Below are 22,241 nucleotides of genomic sequence, written 5' to 3'. Positions count from 1 at the left end.
CTAGTCTGTTAAAAGTCGTTGTTCACTTTGAAGAATCTTCTTTTTCTTCAGGTTGTTAGTCTTTAGGCCTCTGTTACTACTTGCGACTCGATTGTTCAGGTACTATTGGATATATATTTCTAAATTTGTAATCTTCTCTATCGACTCCTTTACATCTCTCAAAGATTCATTATAGAGGTTGGTTTCTCTTTGGACATGAATAATTAGTAAGGAATTTTGATGGCATGTAAGCATAATTGATTGATAATAACAGATTTGGTTTTTATTTTTTTGTATGATTGTCGACCTTAAAAATTAATGCTTTTGAGGAAGTGATGGTTTTGTCGATGATAGATTGTCTCCAATGAGTAGTGATGGAGCAGAGGATATTACGATCATGATTAACTCTTCCTCTGCTAAATTTGCTGGATTTCAATACGGTAGCTCGTTTCTTTCAAGTTTTGGAAGTGGTGTCCTCTGTGCCACAACTTCTATGCTGCTGCAGATGCCTATATCATGTTTTGACACTTGCGATTAGACAAATGAACCGATTTATTAGGAGCACTCACTCCTGGTTTTGTTCATCTATGATTATGTTTATTAGATTTGCCTTATATTTGCTTTTTGCCTTCAGGTTTGTGAGAGGTCACTCACTTCTGCAACTGTTGGCCCCAATGGTCCGTTCTCTTCAAGCTTTGTGAGAGCCAAAATGCTGTCAAGCGGGTTTCTTATCCGTCCTTGTGATGGTGGTGGTTCCATTATTCACATCGTTGATCATGTTGACTTGGATGTAAGTATATTGGAATGATAATAAAACATTATGTCCCTTAGAAGCCTTCTATTTATGTTGATTGATAAGTTTCTTTGGTTTGGTAGGTCTCAAGTGTTCCTAAAGTCCTCAGGCCTCTTTATGAGTCTTCCAAAATCCTAGAAGACTCGACCTATTGGAGGGTAGTATCATTAGAAGTACTAGAAGACTCAACGAATTTTTGAACCAGGTAATGTCATCAAACTCTTTGTATCACAATTATATTTCTGTTTGTGAATTGTCTTATAATTGACTTGATGTCATAAAACTCTTTGTAATGTTTTTTACTTTAGAAACTAGTTTCAGTCAAGTTAAGTGCTTTTGACTTAATCGTTTAACTTAAATGAACTTGTTTAGCTAACGTCGTTAACTAAATGAAAAAATCAAACCTTTTGTACTATCTAGAAGCTTTGAAGTTAGTATTTAAGAAAAAAAAAACTAGAAGCTTTGACGACTTTAGCATAATTTGCTTGACACGAAACTGATCACGTCAACGACTCAAAGTCTCAACCTCTCAAACTCTCCAAGTCTAAAGAATTTCAAACCAAAATCTCAAAGTCTGTGAGATATAGATTCGTAATGGTAAGTTGATTTATTGATTATGAATCAATTTTGTACTTTGATTGGAAAATTGTCGACAGTTATTTATTGTTTTGTACTTCATTAATTATTATAGGATTCAGAAGAATTTCCTGAGTTTAGATCAATTGACTTAGGGGGGTGTATTGGACTAAACATTCTGTAAGATTTAGTGGAATTAGATTTGGAGAGATTTTAGTAGACTTTAAGGTAATTCTAGTTGATTTAATCCAAAATCCAAAATCCTTGGTTGTTGTAACTATAGACTTTTCTGTAGCTACAAAAACAAAGCTCTAGTGATTTGGTGAGATTTATCATTAAACTTTGTGACATTGGTGTTGTGTATGATTATGTTTTTTCTCGTCACCTCCAAAAGCTCAAGTCTCGTGCCAGCTTGATCATATGGTTGCCATTATCCCATGACATTAATCTCAAGATTCTCTAATAAACAATTAAACAGTTTTTGATCAAAGTTTTTGCTTATTACACGAGTACTAACAATTGTAGAAGTATGTAAAAAGCTTCATGCATTACTGGGGATGAAGCATTATGGATTATTGATTCAGAGCAGCACTTAGTCTTGAATACAAGTTTGTATAGGCCACGTTGGGCTCTTAATTCCATCTAATTCATGGCTGAAGCTTTATCTACATGACCACTATACTGGTAGAATGAACTCATCCCTCCTTTTAATCATGGGCGTCGATGTTCCGGAGAAGAATCCGTGATGAGCAGCATTTCCACCGTCGATTATTGCAGCCCCAGATTTTTCACCTCCTTCTCTTTCACATCCTTCCTCTCCTTACCTACATAGTACATAATGATTTCGTTAAATATCACGGTCTGGGACGAAATATGGCTTACGGGAATCGCTCTTACTTGACACAATGAATAGCAACCCCAAATTAGTTTTTTTTATTTGTCATCTTTCTGCTGGAGGTCGTTCAACCATAACTATCATCAATTCATCATCACATGTCGGTTTTATTCTAAAATACGAAGAAGATTAAGGATTATAGAAAGGATCTTCTTTAAAGATGTGTACGCCCATGGCATCGTCGTCTCTGCGAAAATTTCACCATGGATTAGATATTCTTCAATAAATGCTCTAGAGAATTTACAAACTATTGATTTTAGACACACAACAAAAAAAGAGAACTTATCGTTGAAAACAAAGAAGTACGTAGTCAAAGACTCAAAGCCATGGGGAGGAGAAGAAGAAGATACATGGAGCATTTTGTTTTCTGCAATTTTTTTATATAAACGTTATTTTAAAATTTATGTGAAAACTCTTTAATCCCACCTCTAGAGGTGAGATTTTCTTGGCCTCTATTTTCAACTACAAATGTATCTGAAGTCTCCCACAATCCTTTTCAAAATCTATTCTTTAAAAAATTGGTAATTTTTGAATAACAGTGGATTTGATATGAATTTTATGAATCATTAATTGAATAACAAGGGGTTGTAAATGATTTTGAATGATTTTACATAAATTTTATTTAGAAATCATTAGTTGAACAACAGGTGATTTATAGAAAAAATAGAAAAGTCTTCTAAAATTCCTATACCAATACACCCCCCCCCCCCTTAGAGTCTCAAAGAGACATTGAGGCTGAAATCCACTGTAGTAGATTTGAGGAAAACGAACAAGGAAGATTTGATGGAGCTGAAACATCTAAATCTCTTAAAAGACCAACAATTGATATTGAGGATGATGATGTCAGTGATAATAATGTCAAAGACGACAACGACAAAGGAAAGACATCAGCACCAGAAGGTCCAGAACCGAAGAAGAGAAAGCAGTATGCAGATTGTTGGGAACATTTTACTGTGATCTGGAAGACAGATAAGACTGCGCAAGCAGTAGAAAGAGCACAATGCAAGCACTGCAAGAAAGATTATGCATATGAACCACTCAAAATAGTACTAAATCTTACAATCGTCAGTTGTTAAAGTGTAAGATTCGGTTTAGGAATGTTGATCACAATAGTAGCCTCTGAATCCTCTTTTAGTATTGGCGCTAGAGTTTTGAACAAGTATAGAAACCGTCTTCTATCGAAACATGTTCAAGCACTAATATGCAGCCGCAATTGGTCAAAAGGTTTTGAAGCATATGAAAATGGTAAGCAAATAATTTTCATTTTTTTTGCGCGTACAGAATTATAAATCATGCATTGATTTTGTTATTTTTATGGGACATATGTAAAGGAGGCTGAAGTATATGTTGAACTTGAAGATGAGAAAGTGCCTACTTTTGAGTCAATTGTTGACGAAGATGCCGACGTTGCTTGATATTGATGAAGATTGAAGAGACATCTTGAGTTGAGTGTGAGATTCATGTTTTCAGGCTTTCAGTTTCATTTTAATACTTTAGTTTATGTTTCAGACTTTCAGTTTCAGTTTAATACTTTAGTTTATGTTTCAGACTTTCAGTTTCAGTCTAATACTTTAGTTTATGTTTCAGACTTTCAATTTCAGACTTTCAGTTTCAGTCGAATACTTTTAGTTTATGTTTCAGACTTTCAGATTTTAAGACCTCTTTGAGTTCGAGTATTACGTTTGAGTTTTAATATGATTCTGTTTAAACTCTATTTTGGTTTTAGCATGTAATTTGACAAACACCAAGCAACAGGTTTGTTGAAGACTTCCTCTGTGACATCCTCAACATTGAACACTTGTTTAAGAAACTTGATTTTGTAGAAGCTAAAGGTAGAGACTTGTCGTTCTCTTCATCGTAAGCTATTGAAATGTTGAAAAGTTTATAAATTTTGAATCCTTGTTATGTTTATGTAGTTGATCTAACTTGTTTGTTTTTTCATTTTTTAGATTTTTTAGATAAGCAATGATGCTAAGATGAAGAGAACGATGCTAAGGTCATAGCCTTCAGGACGTATCAGTGTTTCACACGCTGTTGCTGGTGCTTCTAGTGCTTGTTTGTTGGCTCGGTGATTGAGAGATTATGAATTTAATCTTCTGCTTCCACGACAAGGTTATAACAGCCAATCTGCTGGACTTGCATCTGATGAAGCCAAAACCCTGTTGCAAGCGACATGATTCATGAACCACAAGAAAACAAATAGAACAGAGGAAGTTGAAGGTCATGGTCTGTGGGCCGGCCCGTTAGACCAATGGGCAATGCGGGGTGGGTATGGGCTTCGTTTTGTCGCCCGCGGTCCTTGGCGGACCGGACCGCTGCAGAATGAAGAGAAGCGAGGTCTGCCACGGAGCGCCCGTTTGGGCGCGGGCTCGACCGTCTGACACTCCTACTAGTCTTCTTGATATGTAGTATTAGCCGATAAAATATCCACTCACTATTGAACTGATCTTAAACTCCTTATGTAACATTTCTATGATTGATGATCATTTGGGTAATGTTGATTTACCAACCACTCCGTATAATTTTTCTTTTCGAAATTTTTTCTAAGTTACGATCGCACTTCTACGTTCGCGACCGTCCGACGTATTACTAGTCATGGTCAGGGGTATTACATTCTCGTCTCCTTAAAAGATTTCGTCCTCGAATTCTAGAAGATTATGGCTAGGTACTCCGAACTCCTCTCTACTTTGGGTTGATCATACCTTGCATCTCTTTCCTTGGGCTCTCTTCATCGTTTTATGGCTCCTCCACGTCTACCCAACAAAAAAATGAAATCTAAGATCTTTTGTAATTTTTTAAGTGATAATATTATCATTCCTTTGTTCGAACAACTTAAAAAACATAGCTTTCCTCAGCTTATCCAAGTTGAAAATTTTATTTTTAGATTTGAACTACAAGCTTATCGAACTCGTTTCGCATGAATGTCTTAGTATATGATTTCACGGCACACCACTAGGAATCTTTAACTTTAGGCATAGTGAGTTTCACGGCACACCACCGGTTATTCTAAAATTAGAATTTGGGTTTAAGAATGGTTCGATCACAACCCAGCTATTTCTAGATCTACTATTCATCTATTTCCTGAGAATACCCTAGACCAAACATTTCTATTTGCTTACATTGCTTTCTTTTTATTTACTTATTACATATCTAGCTTAATCTTGACACTTAAGCCTATTGTGTGAACAAAAGAGCTTTGTGGAATTCAACACTTAAGTACTAACGACGATCTCTTGTTTGAGGGAGGAAACTTAGGGCAATTTGACCTATATCAATATATTGTAAGAATATTTTATATTCTGTGTGGCCTATGTGTTTTTCGGTTTAACTATAAAGTTCAAGTTCATATTAACAGTATAGATTATAATATTAAAAGACGACAACATGATGGATCGGTTTCGATTAATGTCATTATAATCTAGGTGTATTGATAACCATCCTTCCTTACCTCAATTATTGTTTAGTTAGTTTAATTGTCATGCACATGTATTATATACAGATATACGATGGTTATTATTATTTTTTATAACTGCTTGTGTATATACATGCATGTGTGAATGGTCGTGTCTGTATGTTGCTGCTTGTTGTGTTGATAACCAATCACAACTATAAAAGGAGATGAATAGAAACAAAAATTTAAGTGTTCATAACGACAAATGATAATAGGCTTTTAGTCAATTATCCTAAAACACCAATCATGTCGTTGTAGTATTTTAGGTTGTCAATCCAAATGGGTGTGATGCTAACAATCAAGATGTGATCAGAAGTAACTAAGTCAAGCCAAGCAATAATAGGTTTTGGTGCGTTCTAGCAGTCCTAAGTGAACATGCAGAAAACAGAAAATCAAGCAGAAACAAATAAACACTCGACCAACACAGCTCGTTGCAGAGCACTAGGTGTGATCGAGTGACAGGTCGAGTAACAGACAGATAATGTAACAGGAATACTCGACTGCACAGTCTGTTGCCAGACAACTGGGTGGTCGAGTATCAGGTCGAGTAACAGTAAAGAATTGCATAAACTGAGCAACAAATGACAGGATGTAGTACACAGCAGTAGAGTAAACAATAAAATCAACCAGATAAAGAATTCCTAAGGATGGGGTAATTGAGTAGTTTCGTTTCCTCAGTTTACAGGTGATTGACATGCTCAATAAATTAACCCTAGACAACAAGTTCATTAACCAAATCTAAGTGTCACCGCAACAGAGACTCTCAAGCTAACCTAGTCCCAGACTTAATCACCATTGACGAGAGCTAACCTAACAGGCATTACGAATCAACAAGTTAAAGCCAAAACGCTCCCTACAACCAATACCTTGGTACAAGGTCACGAATCTCTGGAATTAGTGGTTCAGACATTTCATCGAACACCTTTTGGGCACGGAAATGTCTGGGCTCAAATTCCAGTTGATCAGAAAGCAATAGGCATTAAGAACAACTAATCCAGAAGGGATCTATCAACCAATACTCAATCACTTAGCATACTGAGAATTCTACACTAGTCTAACCCATCCTCAGAAACCTATTCACTACTCAGACATCATAACAGAAAGCATAAACGTTGAACAAATTGAAAACATGATAACAACAATATAACAGCAGGATGATAACAGAATGAACAACAGTAAACGAAATCAAGAACATAAACTGAATACTGAATAGATAAAGAGAAATCCGGATTACAAAAAGTCTAGAACACAAGGTCTGCGGAAATAAAACTAGATAAAAAAAACTTCTTGTCGAAAATGTGAAGTACATGCTACTTATAGCCAAATATCCCGAAACCCTAATACTCAAAACGACGAAGTATTGGGACGGGTTAAGAACTGTACTCGACCCATGTGGTCGAGTGAGAGGTCGAGTGAATAGCTGGAGTCTTCTTTTCTTCCTTGTGCTCGAGTGTCTGGTTGAGTGCGGAATGAAGAAGGCTCTGAAGCTCGTCATCGAGTATGCAGTCGAGTGGTGGTGATGATGATACTCAACATCCAGGTGGAGTGATGAGGTCGAGTGAAGGTCTGGCAATGGGATGAAGTCACTCGACCTGGGAGTCGAGTGACGTGATCGAGTGGTGGTCAGAAGATGGAGATGAAGTCACTTGACCTGGGGGTCGAGTGATGTGATCGAGTGGTGGTCAAGAGATGGAGATGAAGACACTCGACCTGGGGGTCGAGTGTTGTGGTAGAGTGGCGGTGTCTTCTACTCGACTTGGGGGTCGAGTGGTCTCTTGAGATCTTGAAGCTCCTACTCGACCTCTGGGTCGAGTGGTTTGTCATGATCAGGTCCGCTTCTTCCAGTTAGCTCGTCGACAGCTCCAAATCACCTGAAAATAACACAAATATGCAACATGATGCAAAACTATCCTAAACATGCAAAGTGATGACAAATGATGTGAAATGGTAAAAAACAGTGATGATATGATGCTAAAATGATGACAAATGGATGCTCAAAATATGCAAAATACACACTTATCAACTCCCCCAAACTTAGTCTTTGCTTGCCCTCAAGCAAACAATCAAGAACAAGCTGGAAGTGAGGTTTGAAAGCGGGGACTCAGAGCCAAAGCACCAGATAGACCAGATGAAATCAATGTCCAAGTTGAAAGTTCTAAGCTGCAAGATCGAATTCTACTTAAAAACGTTAGCCATGCCTTATCAATCAATCAATCCGACTCATATGCTCGACCTACACAAGTTTTCAAATCTACCAATCCCTTTAACATTCATTAGTTCTGGAACGTGAATCAAGCAATTCATCATCAAAGAACTCATTTGGCTAAGGTAAAAGGTCAAGAGACAAAGATGGTCCCTTACAGAATAGGCTTCAGTAATAGGGGATCTCTCAAAAAATGATTAAGCTTTAGTAGAATGCTAAAGGTAAGTCCCAAGCTATGCATACAGAGATAAGATCCCAACTACCCAGAGTACATCAAATGAAGCTCTAATGGTAATCCCATCTCCAATCCCAATATAAGAACTTAAGCCTACCCTTTGCATTCATGAATCTTTTAAGCTCTTTTTCTAATCACTCTTTTCTTTTCTCTTAACTCTAGGAGAAGCTTTCTCCACACTTTGATACATCTAGCGGATTTGGATTTCTTTAACAACTAAGGTTCCTGTTTTTAACATTTTAAAACCAAGGGCTTTCGCCCATCTTCAATAGCTAACAAGAACTCTTTCTTTTCTTTTCAAATCCCAAAACCTTTACTAGACTTTTTCTGTTTCTTTAGCTTACTTCACCTAGAGTCTTTTACCTTTTCTTATCAATGAATCAACCCTTTTTTTTTCTTTTAAACACATCCCAACCCAAAGTATAAGCGCCCACCTAGTCCTATCTAGTCCGAAAAATGCGAACTAGAACTACATGAGACACTATCTTTGTCGTTACGAACCTAACACTTTCTACCAAGCTTAATCGGAATAAGACCTCACAAACACTCACAAGTGATATAGGGATTGAAAGAAAGTCTAGGTTTGGGTTTGGGTTAACTGCTCTAATAAGGAGAGTCAGCTACTTGGATTTACAAGAGTGATCAAAATGAATAAGAAAATCCAAGTATTTTAGGGTATCCATGAGTTCAAATTTGATGCAGACATGATAATTAAAGATCAGATTAAGGTTCAAATTGATAGGGAATGGTATCAAATCATGACAGTGTGGTCGAGTAGAGTAATCTAGGCATGGTTCAGTTTTATTTCAAATTCATTGCCTACGCAACACACAACTAGCAACGAGGGCACTGAGTTTATCCGGTGAATCAAAATGCTTACAAGGCTATCTCATCATCATCCCCTATGCATATGCAACAATCCTAAATGAAACACTGTAGACTCGATCCTAAATGTAATGCAACTACATGAACACTCTTTTTTTTTTTTTGTGAAATCATTTTCTGAAATTTTTCAAATTGTTTTTGGTTTTTCTATGCCTTAGATGAATGCAGACTCAAGAATATATACAATGCAACACACACTTCCTGAGCCCTCCCCCAAACTTAAATCACACAGTCCACTGTGTGAATAAACTTGGAAGAGAGTACTCAGGACAAATCCAATCAAAGAAACAAAATGAAGCACAAATCACAATAGATGATATAATACAATGGTGAAGTGAGACACTTACCTCAGTCGAAGAATGAATGAAGTTGGTCGTCAATGGCTTCCTGTGGTTGCTCCCAGGCCATAGACGAACCGCCCTGTTCTGTATCAGCTCCAGCAGGTAGGTACTCGACCTCATAAGCTCTGTGGCGGCGAGTACTGCTATAAGGATACTCGACCTCCCTTCTTCTGTTGCGGCCAGCACCGCGGTCGAGTGATCTCCTGGCATGGATAAGCTAAAACATGGTCGAGTATTTTTCATTGCTCTGTGGTCAAGTATACTACTGTACTTTCTGAGCTAGAATCCACTTCACTCAGCTCTTTATACTTATCTCCTCAAGACACTAACTTAATGCATCAAAATCAACAAGGAAAAATAAAGATATGTACAAAGATAGACATGGGATTTCCTCCCAAGTGAGCTTGTTTTAAGTCTCTAAGCTTGACTTCTCATACTCATTTGGCTCAAGGTGGGTTGCGGAGAGGAAATGTGGTCTCCTCTCCTTCTTGAGTAGAGTGATCATCATACTCATTAGGGTTTCTTGACAGGTGTGCAATTGGGTACTCAGAGGCCATGTCCTCACAGTAAGCTTCTTTTTTATTAAGATAGTCTTCTCCTCTACACCATTCTGATAGGAATTCACATCCTTCTTTGCTGACAAGAATAGTGGCTCCATCGTCAAGGGCGTCCTTGATGTTGAGTGGTACTTGGTTGGTTTTTCTATTGAGCTCCTTGATGTGATCCTTCAGCTCTTTCACAATATGTGTTAGCTCTTGTATGGCTTTGTCCTGCCATTTAGATCTCTCCTTGAGTTCTAACCAATCATCTGACGTCTGAGTGCTTGCCATGAGTTGTTTGGTCGAGCATGAGCTTTCAGGACAAGTTGAAGGCTTCTTCGAGTTGTTGGTGGAATCAGTTGGTCGAGCATGTGTTGAACTTACTTCATTAGCTTTCATTACCTTTGTGTCAGACCCCATCAAGCCCTTGTAAACCTTTGAGCCAATTGTTGCCTTGTGTGAGTCTAATGACTTCTCAGAACTCAAAGTTTCACTAGGGAGATACCCAGCTTTACCACTCTTGGTCAAAACAGTTTTTGAGTTATTTGCTTCTTTAAGTTCCACTATAAGTTCATCAACTAGCCGATCCTTTTCCTCACCTAAGAAGGTTTGTCCTTCTATTGTCGGCTTCTTCATAGCATCATTGATGTCAAACTTCATTTTAAAATCCTTCCCCATATTAAGATCAATCTTTCCTTGCTTAACATCTATGATTGCTCCAGCTGTAGCCAAAAAGGGCCTTCCTAAGATCAAGGGATCTTTTGGTTCTTCATCCATGTTCAACACTATGAAGTCTGTAGGCACCTCCACATTTCCAATTTTGATAGGCAAATCTTCTAATAACCCATGAGGTTGTCTAACAGACCCATCAGCCAAGATCAAGGAGATATTGCAATATTATATTTGTTGAAACCCAACATCTTAGCTACTGAGAGTGGCATTAGACTTACTGATGCTCCTAGGTCACAAAGGCATTTATTGAAAGTCAATGAACCTAGGGAGCATGGTAGAGTGAATGAACCAGGGTCTCCTAACTTCTCTTGAACAATCCTCTTATCAGCAGCTCGAGATGGAGTGGCATCACTTTCATCATCTGAATCGTGATACATCTTGATCCTTCCCAGTATTAAATTTCTCACATCTTTGTGAGGATCAGGAATCAGGTTAAGAACTTCCATTAGTGGCAGCACTGCTTCAATCTCGTCCAACTGCTTCGCTGCAACAGACTTGTATCTCTCCATCCATGCTTTCCTGAATGTCCACGGAAGAGCACGTGAGGGTAGTGGAGTAGGTTTGAATCGTTTTACCATTCTCTCGATTATGGCGGCCTTCTCTTCCGAGGTGGATTGAGTGAGATGGCCAGAACCAGTAGAATGGTTGAATTCAACAACAGAGACTTCAACCTGAGTAGAAGCCTCCCCTTCTTGAACATCACTGTCCCCAGTGATGAAATCAGTGACAGGTCGAGTTGGCAGCTCTCGATCATGGCAGATGGTGATGGCATGAGCGGTTGCATACTCTTTTGGATTTTGTATGGACTTCCCTGGAAGTCCTGTAACTTTTGGTGCAGAGGTAGATGCTGATTGGCTTTCCAAGTATCTGACTTTGGTATTCAATGCCTCCACTTTGGCATTCAGGTCATTGTAGCTGCAGTCCAACTTATGGTGCAATTCAAATAATTTCTTAGCAATTTCCATTGAGCTAGATGCTTGTCCCTGTAGCAGCTGTTGGACCATCTGTTTCATTTCAGCATCAGGAGCAGCAAGACCTTAGTTTTGCTAAGGTGCAAACCCAGGTGGCGGTGGTTGCTGGTAGTTCCCCTGGAATTGCTGCTTAGGAACGAAACCTTGGTTGTAGGGAACAAAAGGTTTGTTCTGACCTTGTTGTTGTTGTGTAGGATACACCTGATCCTGAGGATTAGCAACGTTGGTACTGCGGTACGAGAGGTTGGAATTGTTGGTTTTGAAGTTGTTGTATCCTTTGTAGCCACCCTGGTTGTTGTTGATGTAGCTGACTTCTTCCAACTGGTTACCCTCCCCATCTTGGACTTGATACTTCTCGTCATCAACAAGGAAGTGCACATGCTTTGCTGGCTAAGAAGAATCCAGTCCAGCTTGTCATTCAGCGCTTTGATATCCTTCCTATGTTTGTCATCAGAGTCAGTTGTTCCTCTGACGGTCCTATCACAGTCCTCGTTGTAATTGCCATCTGATTGAGCAAGGTTCTCAACCAATTCCCAGCCTTCTTCAACATCCTTGTTCTGGAAATTCCCATTGCTGGCGGTATCCAGAAGCATTCTGATGCGTGGTAGGACTCCTCTGTAAAGAATGCTGAGCAGAGAGGCTTTAGTAAAGCCATGATGAGGGCATTGGTTGGTGTAACCCTTGAAACGCTCCCATGCTTCACAGAAGCTTTCACCAGTCTTCTGTGAGAAACCAGAAATCTCATTTCTGAGTCTTGCAGTTCTGGCATTGGAGAAGAACTTTGATAGAAAAGCCTTCTTGCAATCATCTCAGGTGGTGATTGAGTCATGGGGCAGATTCTTCTCCCAGATGTGTGCTTTGTCGCCCAAGGAGAATGGGAACAAACGGAGCTTGAATCCGTCTTCACTGACACCATTGATCTTTGTTAGGTTGCAGAGCCTATCGAATTCATCAAGGTGGTCGAGTGGATCCTCCATTGGCAGACCATGAAATTTGTTCCCCTGAATCATCGAGATGAGACCACTCTTAATCTCGAAGTTGTTGTTCTGGATAGCTGGATGTGCAATTCCCTTCCTCTGACGGTGATCACGTGGTGCATCTCCAGAACCAATGTTGGCAGGGCCATTTTGTTGATTCTGTTCTTCAGCCATTTCGAGTGGTTGCTGAGGTACAGGGTTGACTGTGGTTCTCCTTTTTCTGAGTTCGCGAGCTATGCGGTTGATGTTGTCGTTGAAAAGGAGGTTCTGATTGCCTGTTGATCGAGTTCGCATACAGCAGAGGTGTACCTGGATCAAAAAGACAACAAGAAAAACACACAGTTAGTAACCGAAAAGAAAATTGAAAAAGAACATCATCTAAGCAAGTCTGAAAACTCATATGTAACAAACAAACACCCAATTGGCACCGGCGCCAAATTGATAATAGGCTTTTAGTCAATTATCCTAAAACACCAATCATGTCGTTGTAGTATTTTAGGTTGTCAATCCAAATGGGTGTGATGCTAACAATCAAGATGTGATCAGAAGTCACTAAGTCAAGCCAAGCAATAACAGGTTTTGGTGCGTTCTAGCAGTCCTAAGTGAACATGCAGAAAACAGAAAATCAAGCAGAAACAAATAAACACTCGACCAACACAGCTGGTTGCAGAGCACAGGGTGTGGTCGAGTGACAGGTCGAGTAACAGACAGATAATGTAACAGGGATACTCGACTGCACAGTCTGTTGCCAGACAACTAGGTGGTCGAGTATCAGGTCGAGTAACAGTAAAGAATTGCATAAACTAAGCAACATATGACAGGATGCAGTACACAGCAGTAGAGTAAACAATAAAATCAATCAGATAAAGAATTCCTAAGGATGGGGTAATTGAGTAGTTTTGTTTCCTTAGTTTACAGGTGATTGACATGCTCAATAAATTAACCCTAGACAACAAGTTCATTAACCAAATCTAAGTGCCACCGCAACAGAGACTCTCAAGCTAACCTAGTCCCAGACTCAATCACCATTGACGAGAGCTAACCTAACAGGCATTACGAATCAACAAGTTAAAGCCAAAACGTTCCCTGCAACCAATACCTTGGTACAGGGTCACGAATCTCTGGAATTAGTGGTTCAGACATTTCATCGAACACCTTTTGGGCGCGGAAATGTATGGGCTCAAATTCCAGTTGATCAGAAAGCAATAGGCATTAAGAACAACTAATCCAGAAGGGATCTATCAACCAATACTCAATCACCTAGCATACTGAGAATTCTACACTAGTCTAACCCATCCTCAGAAACCTATTCACTACTCAGATATCATAATAGAAAGCATAAACGTTGAACAAATTGAAAACATGATAACAACAATATAACAGCAGGATGATAACAGAATGAACAACAGTAAACGAAATCAAGAACATAAACTGAATACTGAATAGATAAAGAGAAATCCGGATTACAAAAAGTCTAGAACACAAGGTCTGCGGAAATAAAACTAGATAAAAAAAACTTCTTGTCGAAAATGTGAAGTACATGCTACTTATATCCAAATATCCCGAAACCCTAATACTCAAAACGATGAAGTATTGGGACGGGTTAAGAACTGTACTCGACCCATGTGGTCGAGTGAGAGGTCGAGTGAATAGCTGGAGTCTTCTTTTCTTCCTTGTGCTCGAGTGTCTGGTTGAGTGCGGAATGAAGAAGGCTCTAAAGCTCGTCATCGAGTATGCAGTCGAGTGGTGGTGATGGTGATACTCAACATCCATGTGGAGTGATGAGGTCGAGTGAAGGTTTGGCAATGGGATGAAGTCACTCGACCTGGGGGTCGAGTGATGTGATCGAGTGGTGGTCAAAAGATGGAGGTGAAGTCACTCGACCTGGGGGTCGAGTGATGTGATCGAGTGGTGGTCAAGAGATGGGGATGAAGACACTCGACCTGGGGGTCGAGTGTTGTGGTAGAGTGGCGGTGTCTTCTACTCGACCTGGGGGTCGAGTGGTCTCTTGAGATCTTGAAGCTCCTACTCGACCTCTGGGTCGAGTGGTTTGTCATGATCAGGTCCCCTTCTTCCAGTTAGCTCGTCGACAGCTCCAAATCACCTGAAAACAACACAAATATGCAACATGCATGCAAAACTATCCAAACCATGCAAAGTGATGACAAATGATGTGAAATGGTATAAAACAGTGATGATATGATGCTAAAATGATGACAAATGGATGCTCAAGACATGCAAAATACACACTTATCAGCAAACACGACCGCTGAAAGAGACAAAACGAAATTGTGAGTGTTTAGATTCTTCATCCATCAGAAGAATCATTAAGTGATAAGAGGTCAGAGGGAGGAGAAAATCAATTGAAGACTTGAATCCATCATCCCCATCAAGCAATGGATCAAGGTTAGTGTTTCTTCTTTTACAAGAAACTGTTAATGGTTGAATTAAATTGAATCTAAATGATCTTTGGGATTTAGATTTCATGATAGAAATCATTACAAAAATTATTGTCAATATGTGGTATCAGAGCTAATCTAGATTTAATTAATTTACCATGTTCGTTCATCACTGTTCCAACGCATGTTTAAAAAAGGTTTATTATAACTTCTGGAATTTTGTTGAATTAACGTAACTTAGTTCGTCACCATGAACGTAACCTTTTATTGTTGGGAACATGTGGAATTATTGAAGTTGTTATTGCATGTGCATGATGATACTCGTAGAATCATATTTGGAAGTTTCTGGGTTTTTATGGCACATTAAAAATGAAATGAAAAGAATCTGAGAATTTATTGTTTTGGAATCGTGATCAGATTATTAAAGTTTTCCCCTGTATGCTTAAGTGTGCATTTAGAGTTATCATCTTAATAAATTCTGGGTTTCTTGATGACGGTTACGTGAAGTCTCGATTATAAAATATCCGCTGCATTTTATTTAAGTTGGGCAATTGTGTTATAAAATATTGGTTATGAACACATAAAAATAAATTACCCATTAAATGTTTTAGTGTTTATATTGTATATAGCTTGTTAGTCATCAAAGTGGCCTTGTTATAATACATATAGAGGTTAGAAAAATAAAAGTTTATTTAATTGATCATGATTAAAGAGATGCTAAATAAAATGATATGTAAGATTGATTAATTATTTTATTATCTATATATTCTTGAATATATAAGTTAATAATATGAAAGAATTAATCATTTTTCGATATAGTCAATAATATGTATACCTAAAGGTAATATGTTTATTTTTTATTTATATGTGTAATTTGATTAATCATAAAAGAACAAAAACTTTAGCATCGTTAACGTGCTTGTGTTTAGATATTGCCCAAAGGTTATTTAAATTCATGCTTTAAAGTTTAAGTTAGGCCTTAAGAGTTTGTATAAAAGTATCAAAGCACTAATAGGTAAGCATGTTTAAATGTTTGCAGCTTCATTAAGTTTGTATGCATCCACTAACTCTGTCTTGAAGTTCAATGGACTGAATTATGCTGAATGGTCAGAACATATTCGTTTTGCATTGGGTGTAATGGCTTTGGACTCTACAATACTAACGGATGAGGAACCTCCAACCATTACACTAGATAGCTCCGGAAATGAAAAATCTCGTTATGAGACATGGGAGCGGTCTAACAGGCTGAGTATGAACCTCATGAGGATGACAATGGCAGAAAGTGTTAAGCCAACTATGCCTAAGACAGAGAAAGCAAGGGAGGTCATGCAGAAAATCAAAGAGTGTTCACAATCAGAATTGGCTGATAAGTCAGTTGTAGGAAGTCTCATGAATGAGCTTACTACGAAAAAGTTTGACTGGTCTCAGCCAATCCATGGTCATGTGACCCACATGTCTAATTTGGCAGAAAGGTTATCAACCTTGGGAATGGAAGTTCATGAGAATTTCTTGGTCCAATTCATTATGAACTCTTTACCTTTTGAGTTTAGCCAGTTCCAGGTGAATTAGAACACCATTAAAGATAAATGGAACTTTAAGGAATTGAAGGCTATGTTGGTTCAAGAGGCGAAATCGTACTTTAATGGAAATGGTTAGGAGCATGTTAAGTAAGAGTTCTTTACTCCTTTCATTGTGGATATATGCATTAAAGACTGCAACGTATGTCTTAAACCGAGTTCCTAGTAAGGCAGTTCCTAAGACTCCTTTTGAACTGTGGACGGGAAGGAAACCTAGTTTAAGACATTTATGTGTTTGGGGATGTCCAGAAGAAGTAAAGCCATATAACCCACATGAAAAGAAACTTGATTCTAGGACTGTCTGTGGCTTCTTCATTGGTTATCCAGAAAAATCAAAGGGGTATGTATTTTACTGTCCTAAGCATAGTACGCGGATAGTTGAAACGGGAAATGCTAGATTCACTGAAAATGGTCAAACTAGTGGGAGTGGTGAACCAAGAAAGGGGGACATTAAAGAAGTCCAGGTTGAAGTTTCTTCACCTGTTGTTACACCTGAGGTTGTTGTTCCTATTGTTTTAGTACAGTCAAATGACACAATAGTACAACATGATGATGTACCAACCTCACTAGATGAAGGGACAAACAATGAACCTGTCACTATTCAAGAAGAAAATGGCATACCACAATAACCATTAAGGCGATCTGAATGGCAACGTAGGTCTGCCATTTCAAGTGACTATGTGATTTATGCTGTTGAAAGTAAATGTGGCTTAAGCATTGATGAAGACCCGAACACATTCCAAAAATCCATGGAAAGTGACAATTCTGAAAAATGGTTTCATGCTGCGTAAGAAGAATTAAAATCAATGGGTGACAACAATGTATGGGACTTAGTAGAGTTACCGTACGGTTTCAAAACCATTAGTTCTAAGTGGGTCTTTAAGACTAAATGTGACTCGAAAGGTAACATTGAAAGATACAAGGCTCGCCTTGTTGCTAAAGGTTTTACCTAAAAGATGGCATTGACTATAAAGAGACTTTCTCTCCAGTTTCAAAGAAAGATTCTCTAAGAATTGTTATGGGTTTGGTGGCTCATTATGATCTAGAGCTTCACCAAATGGATGTGAAAACCGCTTTTCTAAATGGAGAGCTTGAGGAGGAAGTATATATGGATCAACCTGAAGGGTTTGTGACCACAGAAAATGAAAATCTGGTGTGTAAGCTGAAAAAGGCGATATATGGGCTAAAACAAGCTTCCATACAATGGTATTTGAAATTTAATGATACCATTACGTCATATGGTTTTGTAGAGGTTACAGTTGACCGATGTATCTACATGAAGGTCTGTGGGAGCAAGTTTATGATTTTAGAGCATCTCCATCAGTAGTCTCTCACATAGTTTCTCATTAACTAAAAAATATAAAATAATAATAAAGTAGAAGAAAGATAGGAGAGAGATTGAGAATAGTTTCTCTGCAGAGAAACTTTAGAGTAATGATTGAGAGACTATGTGTATATGTGTGTGTTTATAATTGGACAGAAACTAAATCATAATAAAATATTATTATATTTATTTTTTGAGAAATTTTTAAAGTATCTCACCAATGGAGATGGCCTTAGTCTTATATGTTGATGATATTTTGCTTGCTGCTAATGATATGGGCATGTTATATGATATAAAGAAATATCTCTCTAAGAACTTTGAAATGAAAGATATGGGTGAGGCATCGTATGTGATCGGGATAGAAATTATTCGAGGATTGTTAAGCTTATCTCAGAAAGGATATATCAATAAGATCTTAGAGAGGTATAGAATGGGTGAATGCTCTGGTGGTGTAGTTCCAATTCAGAAAGGGAACAAGTTCAGTAAAATGCAATGTCCTAGAAATGAATTGGAACGTAAAGGAATGGAAAGAATTCTCTATGCATCAGTGGTTGGGAGTTTGAACTATGTTCAAACATGTACTCGACCAGATATCACCTTTGATGTTGGTATGTTGGGTCGATATCAAAGTAATCCCGGAATGGACCACTGGAAAGCTGCAAAGAAGGTCCTCAGGTACTTGCAAGGCACCAAAGAGCTCATGCTTACATACAGGAGATCTGATCATCTTGAGGTTATTGGATATTCAAATTCAGACTATGGCGGATGCGTTGATAGTAGAAAATCGACCTTTGGATATTTGTTCCTACTAGCTGGAGGAGCAATATCGTGGAAAAGTGGAAAGCAGTCTATCATTGCTTCTTCCACTATGGAGGCTGAATTTGTGGCATGCTTTGAGGCCACAGTTCATACATTGTGGTTGCGGAACTTTATCTCGGGGCTCCGGATTGTCGACACCATAGAAAAGCCGCTCAGAATTTACTGTGATAATTCCGCAGCTGTCTTCTTTTCAAAGAATGACAAATACTCGAAAGATGTTAAACACATGGAGATAAAGTACTTGTCTGTCAAAGAAGAAGTTAAGAAACATAGAGTGTCATTTGAGCATATAAGGACGGATATGATGGTCGCAGATCCGTTAACTAAGGGATTAGCACCCAAGGCGTTCATTGGCCATGTGGAGCGTATGGGGGTTATCGATAAGTCCTTGCTGTTTTGATTATAGAATGCTTGTTGTGTGAATGACATTATGAATTCGCTTAAAGTTATGTTTCTATTTGATTAAAGATGTTATCATTAAAGTATGTGTACACATTTACGGTTCATAGATAACATGAGTATTTTGAGAATTATTGTTCTTCTCAATATAAAAGAACAACATAGAATTAGAAGTGATTTGTGATACATGGAAGGGAGCATGTCGTTCAATGACGTGTGACCGCCATGATTCGGTCAGTTTTAATTTTATTTAAATAATTAAAGATCAAATGAGCTTGATATTAAAGTGCACATTAAAGTTAATAAACCATCAAGTTAACACAAAGACCAAGTGGGAGAATGTAAGCATATTTTATATTCAGTGTCGCCTATGTGTTTTTCGGTTTAACTATAAAGTTCAAGTTCATATTAACGTATAGATTATAATATTAAAAGACGACAACGTGATGGATCAGTTTCGATTAATGTCATTATAATCCGGGTGTATTGATAACCCTCCTTCCTTACCTCAATTATTGTTTTGTCCAAATTAGTTTAATTGTCATGCACATGTATTATATATACACATATACGATGGTTATTATTATTTGTTATAACTGCTTGTGTATATACATGCATGTGTGAATGGTCGTATCTGTACGTTACTGGTTGTTGTGTTGATAACCAATCACAACTATAAAAAGAGATGAATAGAAACGAAAACGTAAGTGTTCGTAACGACAAACACGACTGCTGAAAGAGACAAAACGAAACTGTGAGTGTTTAGATTCTTCATCCATCAGAAGAATCATTAAGTGATAAGAGGTCAGAGGGAGGAGAAAATCAATTGAAGACTTGAATCCATCATCCCCATCAAGCAATGGATCAAGGTTAGTGTTTCTTCTTTTACAAGAAACTGTTAATGGTTGAATTAAATTGAATCTAGATGATCTTTGGGATTTAGATTTCATGATAGAAATCATTACAGAAATTATTATCAATATATATATACAAATTCATACCTGTATTCATTTGTACATTTTGATCTTAAGAGTTTTAACCCACAAACAAACAAATTCTTGAGTATGCAAATCCTACATCCACAAGTAACATTATCAAACTAAGGTTAAACAAAAAATTTCCAACATTTAGTTGAAATTTGAGGTAGCTGAAATACTAAGCTAAAATTAGTTAGCTAGTTATTTAGAAACATTCTTGCTTTAACAATAAATTATACTTGCAATTTTTTTGTTTTTTAAACATTTTATTGATATTTGATATTTTATTTATAAGATCATAGTTTACCACATTCTTTATTAGTTCAAATGATATAAGGTTAAACACATATAAATTTGAACTAATATGCATAAGTATCTTGCAATAGTACAAATAATTCTATCATAAGCAATTTGAGTAAGTTTACAATGACATTTAAAATATATCTGCTACAATAATTCAAATAAATGTGAAGCAATAAAATAGATTTACAACTATCGAATTTGTCTATCCCAATATAATATACATGTTACCTATGATAAAAAAAAATCTGTAGTAGCATTCATTATAATTACAAATAAATTTGTCATCTATAAATATCAATACATCTTCATACCGATTGATAATTTGGTATATTTGGAAAACAAAAATGACAAGATTTAAGAAAACGTGGATATAAATGTACTACGCTTAGCAAAAAATGAGGCATAATCGTGGTAGCTAGCTAAGGTCGGGTTTCATATTCAAAATCATGAAATATTGCAATCAGAAAGTTGAAGTCGGTTGAGAGATCTTTTACAAGAGCCTATCTATTATGGATATCGATGATTTGTGAATGGCTCATGGAAAAGAAGTGATAAGTTATCCGGAAAAATGTGGATATGTTTGTCATCAAACAAAGAGTTACCAACCATGGAAGCTGCAAACCTTCGAAATGTTTAACTCCACTATATACACAAGAGGAAGCACTCGTCTTGGCGATGAAGTGTATGACATGTGTCAAAAATGAAGATATAGCTTTTTTATACAAACTGGTGAAGATGGTAGCTTTCTCTATCGAATGGCCAGCAATTTCAATGTATTTGGAGGAAATTCAATGTGACAAGGAAAAACATTCAAATTTCTTTTTATATTTAGTTTTTCGCTATGCAAATATCAAAGCGGATAATTTGGCTCAAAAAGTTTGTACCAAAAAGGGCTCTTTTGAGCTGAATCAATTAAAGCTGTTGAAAACAAAAATTATCATTGATAAAAAATATGTGGTAGCAATAATTATAAATTACAAATAAATCTGTTGCAACAAAACTTAAGGAGTTACGATTTCTTAAAAATTCTAAACAACTATCATCATTGCCACTTTCAACTTTTCTTTTTCTACAACCTCTCATAACGAATTTGTTTATCCAAATTCTACGCCATCATCTTTCCCAAATAAGAAATCAAGTTTTCAATTAGAAATTATAAATAAATCATGTTTTTAATTAGATTATTTATGCTCTCACAAAAAAGGGTCACTTTTTTAAAGACACCAAATCTCGTCTAAACGCCTTATGCAAGGAATAGAGTTACGATGTGCCTTCTTCCCAACTTTTATTTTAAAATTGTATGTTTATGGTTAATAAACATACATAATTAGCAAAAATTCCCACATATTTGTCTTAATTATAGGAAAAGATTTTGATACAAAATTAATAAATTCTTTGAAAGTTTTAATAAAAACATAATAACTTTACATATATAGAGAATCGTTTAAATAAGTTATGAAACTTTTGACTAAATCTTTAATCAAGATTTATTTTATGGAAATTCATTATATAATATTCAACTTTTCAAATATAGAATGTTTATTAAAGCTATATATGTGAAATAATATCATGATGTATGTATATCTGTTTATGTACATAAATATACAAATTCATGACAAATACAATCACCTTTTGTAATCTTTAGAATATCATAGAGAAGAAAGGTAACTCGTCAAATTTTAATTTAACTATTTTCAATATTATAAGCTAATTTTTTTTGTTGAAGAAGACAACATTTATTTTCATATTAAAATTTCTTAATTCGAAAAATTATTTTGTTTTTAGTTTTCTTTTAATATTTTTTGGTTGAGATTGGAAGATAATTATTTTTTTTTTAAAAATGTTTTTTTACCAGAAACATAAATA

The 22,241-nt window shown here is 36.9% G+C and overlaps 1 protein-coding gene, 2 long non-coding RNA genes and 4 pseudogenes across 7 annotated transcripts; 3 read left to right on the top strand and 4 right to left on the bottom strand.

Moving 5' to 3' along the window:
* Positions 1-9: 9 nt before the first annotated feature.
* On the top strand, positions 10-1,811 carry AT5G32670 (START domain protein; the record flags this gene model as incomplete). The annotated part of the gene is made up of 7 exons (NM_001344089.1): positions 10-99; positions 313-451; positions 614-769; positions 856-930; positions 1,464-1,507; positions 1,549-1,576; positions 1,644-1,811. Exons 2-7 carry the CDS (start codon positions 344-346, stop codon positions 1,809-1,811), a joined length of 579 nt encoding a protein of 192 aa, NP_001331018.1. The 5' UTR covers positions 10-99; positions 313-343.
* Positions 1,771-2,307, top strand: AT5G05055. Its single transcript, NR_142807.1, has one exon. It is a non-coding gene; the product is annotated as an other RNA (long non-coding RNA).
* On the bottom strand, positions 2,057-2,591 carry AT5G05045. The gene has a single exon (NR_142806.1). It is a non-coding gene; the product is annotated as an other RNA (long non-coding RNA).
* Positions 2,592-7,041: 4,450 nt separating this feature from the next.
* Positions 7,042-8,013, bottom strand: AT5G33150 (annotated as a pseudogene; the record flags this gene model as incomplete). Its single annotated transcript has 1 exon — positions 7,042-8,013.
* A 1,234-nt stretch (positions 8,014-9,247) lies between these two features.
* AT5G33125 lies at positions 9,248-12,871 on the bottom strand (annotated as a pseudogene; the record flags this gene model as incomplete). The annotated part of the gene is made up of 1 exon: positions 9,248-12,871.
* A 1,184-nt stretch (positions 12,872-14,055) lies between these two features.
* On the bottom strand, positions 14,056-14,730 carry AT5G33100 (annotated as a pseudogene; the record flags this gene model as incomplete). The annotated part of the gene is made up of 1 exon: positions 14,056-14,730.
* Positions 14,731-16,597: 1,867 nt separating this feature from the next.
* On the top strand, positions 16,598-19,075 carry AT5G33075 (annotated as a pseudogene; the record flags this gene model as incomplete). Its single annotated transcript has 1 exon — positions 16,598-19,075.
* Positions 19,076-22,241: the final 3,166 nt, after the last annotated feature.

Source organism: Arabidopsis thaliana, chromosome 5 (genome assembly GCF_000001735.4).
Source record: "Arabidopsis thaliana chromosome 5, partial sequence".
Classification (NCBI taxonomy): Eukaryota; Viridiplantae; Streptophyta; class Magnoliopsida; order Brassicales; family Brassicaceae; genus Arabidopsis; species Arabidopsis thaliana.
The sequence above is the reverse complement of the archived record's forward strand: the minus strand, read 5'-3'. Positions and strand labels throughout refer to the sequence as shown.